This window comes from Citrus sinensis, chromosome 1 (genome assembly GCF_022201045.2).
Source record: "Citrus sinensis cultivar Valencia sweet orange chromosome 1, DVS_A1.0, whole genome shotgun sequence".
Lineage (NCBI taxonomy): Eukaryota > Viridiplantae > Streptophyta > Magnoliopsida > Sapindales > Rutaceae > Citrus > Citrus sinensis.
Genome location: NC_068556.1, coordinates 22,959,521 through 22,967,895, shown reverse-complemented (window position 1 = coordinate 22,967,895; position 8,375 = coordinate 22,959,521). Strand labels below are relative to the sequence as shown.

Genomic DNA, 8,375 nt, shown 5'->3' with positions numbered 1-8,375 from the left:
TTATTTACCGCAAAAAATATAAAATACAAAAACAAATAAAAGACGTAATAATAGAGAGGATCCGAAACCCGAAAGAGTCTCACAAACTCTCTACTGGAGAGAGTAAAATTACCTCTGAGCACCTGAGCGATTCATTCTTTCTGGTCCCGATTTCGCTTCGAATCAGGTCCATATCGCTGTCTTTGCGCAATTATATTGGATTAAGGCTTTGCTGGTTTTGCGATTTTGTTGTTTTTATTTATTATTTTTTTTGTGGATCTGTTTCCGGTGATTATCACTCATTTCTCTTCGATTGCGATTACTTTTTATATATTTATTTTTAATCAAAATATTTCGTAATTAATGGCTCTTTTTTAAGTGATGAGTGGACTGTGTTTTTGGTTTGCGAGTAAATTATGTGAAGGAGCGTGAGCAGTCATCACAACTACTTCGGTCGTTGTGACCTGCAGTGATGATTGAGCGTGTTTTCGGTTGTGTTTTCAGCTGCGGAAGGCAATTTTTGGGGTTTTGTGACTGAAAAATGAGTAATTTCTGAGAAATTTTTGAGTTCAATATGGAACATAATTAGGGTTTCTGTTATGAAAATCATGGTAATTTGCAGTGATTTTGGTCTGAAATGTAATTGAGTTGTTTTGGCTTTAATTTGTATCAGTTTAGGGTTTATTTTGGCTTTTTGTTAGGTATGATTTTACTTTGGTGTTTACTGTTTGTTTATTTAATTTTTTTATGTGGCTGATTTTGAGTTGGGCCATGAGCTGATTCTTCTCATTTGCAGATTTTAGGGGTTTTTGGGAATTGAGAAGAGGGGTTTGGCGATATGACGATGAACGAGCGGAAAACGATTGACTTAGAACAAGGATGGGAGTTTATGCAGAAGGGAATTACAAAGTTGAAGAATATACTGGAAGGGCTCCCCGAGCCACAATTCAGCTCTGAAGATTACATGATGCTTTACACGTATCTATTTCAACCACATTTGGTTTCTGCATTTGTCAACATCTTATTACTTGTAATTCATAATTTTTTTTTAGCATTTTTATGGTATTGCTTTTTTTTTTTTTCAAAAAAATCTGTTTACAGAACCATCTACAACATGTGCACGCAAAAGCCTCCCCATGATTACTCTCAACAGCTTTATGACAAGTACCGGGAGTCTTTTGAAGAATACATATCTTCCACGGTAAGAACTTGATATTGTTGCAATCCAAATATATCTGTCAAATGTACTTTGCTTATAGCGTCTGAGCTAAGTTTAATTTGTCTCTAAGGTTTGCAATTACTGAATAATATTTGATTACAAACTGCTTCTTTGGCTGATAGCATTGTAGTAAAATATGTTTTTCCACATAGTAAATACGCACTACAACAGTCATGTTTTTGTAATTAGCAGTATGATATAAGCATTTCATGTATTCAATAATTGCATACTTTGTAGCATTTTTTCAACATTTCTTTCCAACACTTCTGAGACACTTGTTTGTTTGGAATCCAGGTATTGCCATCTATAAGAGAGAAGCATGATGAATTTATGTTGAGGGAGCTTGTAAAAAGATGGTCAAACCATAAGGTTATGGTCAGGTGGCTTTCTCGATTCTTTCATTATCTTGATCGGTACTTTATAGCCCGGAGGTCACTGCCACCCCTTAATGAAGTTGGCCTTACCTGTTTCCGTGATCTGGTATGTTGTGACAGGACATCACGTCATTGGATTTTGTGTTTTGCATTTTTGTGAGATTTTCTTCATATCTTCCTGAACAGCAGTAGCCACTTCATATTTAAAATCATCTTCTAGTCTGTCAACTTTCCTTTTGAAAATTTATTTGAGATTGTAATGTTATTGGTATACTTTTTGTGATATCAGGTGTACACGGAATTAAATGGAAAAGTAAGAGATGCTGTAATTACTTTGGTATGTTTTCTTATTTTGCTGCAATGTACATCACACTTTTTTAATTGCCAGCTAAGATTATTAATGTAAATAATTCTAAATCAGATTGATCAAGAGCGTGAGGGCGAGCAGATCGATCGGGCGTTGTTGAAGAATGTTTTAGATATTTTTGTTGAAATTGGGATGGGGCAAATGGATTACTATGAAAATGATTTTGAAACTGCCATGCTTAAAGATACAGCTGCATATTATTCACGGAAAGCTTCAAACTGGATCTTAGAAGATTCCTGTCCAGACTATATGTTAAAGGTATGCTTTATATGTTTCGGTTTTCAGATTGAAATTTATTTGTTTGTTTTCTTGTAAAATGATGTCTAACTTATATGTTGGTACTTCCAGGCTGAGGAGTGTCTGAAAAGGGAGAAAGATAGGGTTTCTCATTACTTGCATTCTAGTAGTGAGCCAAAGTTACTAGAGGTTTGTGCTTACCTTATCTGATACAGCTCAATCTCTATGAGATACTTTTTCTAACAAAAGATATTTTAGTAGGCTGCCAATAAAGTAAATCTTAATGGTGCCATGGATTTTTACAGTTCTGCTTCCATGTTTATAAGTCTATATTAAAGGTGCATTTATTTACCCCTGGGTGGGTTGGATGGTGTGACACTTGGTTTCAACCGAATGGTCAAAGGCTCAGATCCCCCCTAGGATGTTATCTTCTGTGGGTTCCTTGATAATTAAATTTTTTAGGGTTCAGCAGTCCCCGTAATTTCAACTTTCAAACTCAATGCATATACCAGTGGGCCGAGGATCTTTTGTTAACACAGATATAGGATTTATATATCATTTATATGTTTGTTGTTGTTTCATGAGTCTTATTTTCCCTTTTATAGAAAGTTCAACATGAGTTATTGTCAGTATATGCAAATCAACTGCTTGAGAAAGAGCACTCAGGATGCCATGCATTGCTCAGAGACGACAAGGTACATACTGAGTGATGACATATTCTGGATATTTGCTGCTTAGATTATTTATAAAATGAGCTATTGCTTGATACGTTATTGCTGAACTTTCTAAACCTGTTTTAGGTGGAGGATTTGTCAAGAATGTTCAGGCTCTTTTCTAAAATACCCCGAGGCTTAGATCCTGTTTCGAACATCTTTAAGCAGGTCTTTACTTGAATTTTGTTAATTGAGTTCAATCCATCTAAAGTGTTTTTTTTTTCTTTTGGGGTTTTTTTTGGGGGGGGGGGGGGATCATCTTTACTCATTTTTTCTTTCTTTACTCCTTTGCAGCATGTTACTGCTGAAGGTACAGCCTTGGTGAAACTGGCTGAAGATGCAGCAAGCAATAAGAAGGTTTTTATAGTGCTTGTTTTTACTTCAATTAGCTTATGCATGAAGGCTCCTAATGGCAATATGTTTACCATTATTGATATCCAGTTTCCATGCAAAGTAGTTTTTTTCATAATTTGAGGATTTCCTCAGTTGCCTGAGGTGTTGAGAAATTTGTTTTCTGGCTTATTGTTTCTGTCAAAGTTCAAATTTTCTTGTTTATTGCTGAAATATTTGGATATTATCTTTTAGGAATTAATATTTTTTATTTATTATTTTTTTTGGGGGGTGTACTTGGGCTTGGGTTTGAGGGCAAGTTTATGTGCATGAATTCCTTTTCCGAGTTCATTTGATTGATAGTCTGATAAAGGTGGTCAAAGTTTGTGTCTTCACACACTGTAGCTTATATAGAGAATTCCATTCTAGTGAAATCTTGACGGGGGATTTTGTTCCAGTTGTCGGTAGGATATTTCACCTTGCTGATGCTCCGACCTAGAGGGACTCACACACCTCCTTATATATATAACCTCTCTAAATTATGCCTATATCAGGTGCTCTGCTGGTGCATTTATGCATTTTGAACCTGCCTTGGCTTACTCGGTCAAAGTAGCTTTTAGATGACGGCAACTGATATTGTGAATCTGTGACATATTGTCCAAGTTCCTTTCTCTTGCCCTGCCGGGTTGTCTTTGTCACTTGTTTGAAAAGTGCTGTTGGAGTAGGGTTGGGAGGTGATATGTCTAGATGCCAGCATGGTTCTGGACTTCAATATTAGTGAAATAGGACATTAGAATGTGCATAACTCTTACTTTCAATTTTATAGTAGTAGCCATTGGAGGTGATTGCTGACATCATTGAAGCCCTTATTTGCATTGTGCTTGGATTCTGTTTATTAGTGGTTTTATACTTCATTTATCAAATTTTATGGAAAATACCAACCTGGTCATAGATGCCATAGTTGTGAACAGTTTCGTCCATTTGATTTTCATGCCAATAACTGATTTTTTTTTCTTTTTCACTTCATTCGACAGGCAGAGAAAAGGGATGTGGTCGGCTTACAGGAGCAGGTTGTTAATTTGTCACTCTCTCTCTGCTCTCTATAAACATTCCTTGACTATTTGTATGGGTTAAAGTTGATTTCAGTTGTGGTTTTCAGGTTTTTGTCAGGAAAGTGATTGAGTTGCATGACAAGTACTTAGCATATGTAAATGATTGTTTCCAGAACCACACTCTCTTCCATAAGGTCAGTAATTAATAATGGCTTCAAAACTTTTAGATTACAGCCGACTACCTATTTATTCCACTTGTGTGTTTCTCTGCAGTCTCTTAAGGAGGCTTTTGAGGTCTTCTGCAACAAGGGTGTTGCTGGAAGCTCAAGTGCGGAACTCCTGGCCACTTTCTGTGATAATATTCTTAAGAAAGGTGGGAGCGAGAAACTTAGTGATGAAGCAATTGAAGAAACGCTTGAGAAGGTTTGTTATACTCTTGTACTAGTTTTCCATGTAAATTTTGCAGATGATCTTAAACTTTGTTATTGAATTTGCTTTTTGATCGCAGGTGGTGAAGCTGCTTGCATATATTAGTGACAAAGACTTATTCGCTGAATTCTACAGGTAAAGATGTCATTTGTTGGTTAATCATTCTAAACAGCAATCTGAAGATTTAAGTTATTCGAACTAAAAATATTTACTTAATGTTGCATGTCTGCTGTAGGAAAAAACTTGCTCGGCGGCTTCTTTTTGACAAGAGCGCTAATGATGATCATGAGAGAAGTATTTTGACGAAGCTGAAGCAGCAGTGTGGTGGTCAGTTCACCTCAAAGATGGAGGGAATGGTTAGCTTTGGAGATTATGCTTGCGAATTCAAGTATTTGAAGGTTACATTTAGTGATGTTGACAAAGATTCATTATTGAAGTTGCTATTTTTGTTTCTGTTTCTAGGTTACGGACTTAACATTGGCAAGGGAAAACCAAACCAGTTTCGAGGAGTATCTTAGCAATAACCCTAATGCAAATCCAGGGATAGATTTGACAGTTACTGTTCTGACTACTGGTTTCTGGCCTAGTTATAAGTCCTTTGATCTTAACCTTCCAGCAGAGATGGTGAGCTCATATATTTCTTGTGTGGACTAGAAATCATTATATTAGTTAGTATTTGGTAGGTTTCTTGTAGTAGTCGCTGAAATCTAGTCTTCTTTTCCTGTTGGCAATGGCTGCTTTAGGTCAAGTGTGTTGAAGTTTTTAGGGAATTCTATCAAACAAAAACAAAGCATAGGAAACTTACATGGATCTACTCACTGGGTACTTGTAACCTCCTTGGAAAATTTGAATCAAGAACTACAGAGTTGATTGTCACAACCTATCAGGTAATATGATCATGATTTATATTTCTTTTGGAAGCTTTCTAATTGGAGACATTGGATTCTGGCATACATTTTACCTTTTGCTAACATAAAAGATTTTTGGGTGTATAGGCTTCTGCGTTGCTTTTATTCAATTCCTCAGATAGGCTGAGTTATTCAGAGATCATGACGCAGTTGAACTTGTCCGACGATGATGTTGTTAGATTGCTTCATTCCTTGTCATGTGCAAAATATAAGATTCTCAACAAAGAGCCAAATACAAAAACCATCTCTCCTACTGATCACTTTGAGTTCAATTCCAAGTTTACCGACAAAATGAGGAGAATCAAGGTACTGGAACCTTTTCTAATTGTCTTTGTGTTGTCTCTTCTGCAAAATTACATGTGTTTCTGAATTTTATATGTTGCTTGTTCTATGCACAGATTCCTCTCCCTCCTGTGGATGAGAAAAAGAAGGTTATTGAAGATGTTGATAAGGACAGACGATATGCCATTGATGCCTCAATTGTGCGCATTATGAAAAGTCGGAAAGTTTTGGGGCACCAACAATTGGTATTGGAGTGTGTCGAGCAGTTGGGCCGCATGTTCAAGGTTCATAATACACTTTTCTCTTTTCTCTTTTTTTTTTTTTGTGTTTGTGTGTGAATCCTTTGTATTTCTCAATTTGACCACATTGGCTCTGAATGAAATGTTAATTTTGCAGCCTGATTTCAAGGCAATCAAAAAGAGGATTGAAGATCTTATCACTCGAGACTATCTCGAGAGGGACAAATCTAATCCCAATATGTTCAGGTACTTGGCGTGATCTAGAGTGGTTGGTAATCCAGATGAAGTGGTGACATTTGCTGCCCACAAAGAGGGTTAGTTCATGGTGGAACTGGGACAAACATATGTAAACCGCCGCCAGGAGTGCCTTGTCTGGTGATTGCTCAGAAGCAGAGCTGCGATGCTTGTACATTTTGCTGTTGGGCCAGGTGTGAGGAGCAGGTATAGATTTCGAACCCATGTTGGAGAAATAGTTATTCATTCCTTAATGTGGTTCAGTGCACCGAGAGACAATGCTGTTCTGTCTTCTTATTTCTGCAATCCCATTTCGTGACTTGATGTTTGTTTGTGATTTCTCTTTCTTTTTCTTTTATAATTTCTTTTGCCGAAGAAATATGTATCTTAAATCTATCAAAGTTGTGTTTTGATTGTAAGTTTATAAGAGATTGCCTGGTGAAATATCTCTACAAAATGCCATTTTATGCATCTGTTTATAATCGTTTAAAAGGCAACATTCAATTCCTTGTTCCATCTAAGGCGACAGACAAGCTGGTGAGCATTATTTATTAGATGTTTTAAGAGTCCAAAGGGCTTTTTCCACTGGCGATTTTGACCGAGTTGTATAATGTCTGTCACTCTGATACTATGGAGTATGGAGATTGGAAATAGCTTTCGATAAGGTGAGCAAATGCAACTTTGGCAATGTCATGAAAGTAAGTGCCGACTTTACCGATTTAACGCAGCATACTTTCCTAATAATCAGAATCCTATGCAGGTAGGACTTAATTGTCATTTTGTTCAATTCGATTGAATAACATTTTAGCGCGTTACTTTAGACGTCGGATGTTTGAAGCTAAGCAAGTGTTGGGGTACATTGCTGAGAGAGTTAAATGTCACGGGATAAGTATTTTGCGCAGCAACTCGTGTAACACTTGCATAATTTTTAGTACAAAAGTTGTTAAGTAAGCCTATCGAATTTCTTAAGTTACCCAAAAAAGATGTTTGTGGAAGAGTTAGAGAGAAGAGAGGGCAGTGTAGCCAAGAAAATATTATTATTTGTAAAAGAGAATAAAAGAGAGTTTTATAAGTATGCTTGAGTTGCTTGTACTTGGTGTGTAGTGTGGTGTGCAAAATGGCAAGTGTTATGTCCTATTCACAGGGAGTCTTGCCTTGGTTTAGAGCCTTTAATGCATCTTGCACAACTTGCCTAAAAATCTATTAAGTTTTAGAGAAGTCTAGCCATACACAAGTGTAGAATTATCTAGATAATTACAAGTGTAGAATGTTGTAGAGAATTCTAGAATCTGGTTGGGCTTATTCACAATGGCTTGTGGATCTGGACTTGATATCAGGCTCCTGTTATTGAGCCCGTCATGGCTTGCTAATGAATGAGACAGCCCATTGCTAAGTGGTTCCTATTACTGCTTAGCGTGCCCTATCTTTAGGCGGTTCTTTATTGAGTGCACCTTAGCACGCCAAGTTAGCCTCCTTTAATGGTAAATTTGAGTGGTTCGTGATATAAAGCTAAGCTAAGCAACCACAACACTTATAACATGAATGTGAAAAACATAGAGAGAGAGAGAGAGAGAGAGAGAGAGAGAGAAAGGAAAAGAAAAAAGAATGTTATTAGGGATGGCAATGGGGAGGGGAGGGGAGGGGACCAATCTCCCCATACCCATCCCCGATATTTTACATATGTCCCCGTCCCCTCCCCGTCCCCGTCAGAATTGCTTGAGAGAATCCCCATCCCCTCCCCGAATAATAACAGTGGATCCCCGAGGGTCCCCGGTCCCCGAATAACTAATAGTCTAATACATTTTTTTTTATTTTCGATTTTAAATTAATCATATTAAAATAAACTCATACCGCTATTGTAAGCTCGTAACCAACTTTGACAGCACATTAAGGCCTCCAATGTGCTTGGATGAAGTCTGTTATGGTATGGGCTCACAACTCTACCACTAGTGTTAAAAGCTGATTCATAAGCAACTGTTGTAATTGGAATTGCCAAAATATCTCTAGCAATT

General features: G+C 37.1%; 1 protein-coding gene across 2 annotated transcripts; it reads left to right on the top strand.

The window, feature by feature from the left end:
* On the top strand, nucleotides 1–6,821 carry LOC102625018 (cullin-1). 2 transcript variants are annotated; one of them, XM_006489047.4, is made up of 20 exons: nucleotides 1–166; nucleotides 776–957; nucleotides 1,081–1,180; nucleotides 1,493–1,678; nucleotides 1,862–1,909; nucleotides 1,994–2,197; nucleotides 2,288–2,365; nucleotides 2,782–2,871; nucleotides 2,977–3,057; nucleotides 3,184–3,246; nucleotides 4,254–4,289; nucleotides 4,379–4,465; nucleotides 4,545–4,694; nucleotides 4,780–4,835; nucleotides 4,936–5,056; nucleotides 5,163–5,324; nucleotides 5,444–5,587; nucleotides 5,696–5,914; nucleotides 6,007–6,174; nucleotides 6,287–6,821. In XM_006489047.4, the coding sequence occupies exons 2-20, from the start codon at nucleotides 818–820 to the stop codon at nucleotides 6,386–6,388; spliced, it is 2,235 nt and encodes a 744-aa protein (XP_006489110.1). In that variant the 5' UTR covers nucleotides 1–166; nucleotides 776–817; the 3' UTR covers nucleotides 6,389–6,821. The 2 variants fall into 2 exon arrangements, with proteins under 2 accessions (XP_006489110.1, XP_052292435.1); XM_052436475.1 differs by lacking the exon at nucleotides 1–166 and adding an exon at nucleotides 250–267.
* Nucleotides 6,822–8,375: the final 1,554 nt, after the last annotated feature.

Bases quoted from the DNA above. Each gene is read 5' to 3' on its own strand.
- LOC102625018 (XM_006489047.4), top strand. From the start codon at position 818: ATGACGATGAACGAGCGGAAAACGATTGACTTAGAACAAGGATGGGAG. The intron at 3,058-3,183 runs GTCTTTACTTGA...ACTCCTTTGCAG, and splicing joins TTTCGAACATCTTTAAGCAG to CATGTTACTGCTGAAGGTAC. The intron at 3,247-4,253 runs GTTTTTATAGTG...TTCATTCGACAG, and splicing joins ATGCAGCAAGCAATAAGAAG to GCAGAGAAAAGGGATGTGGT.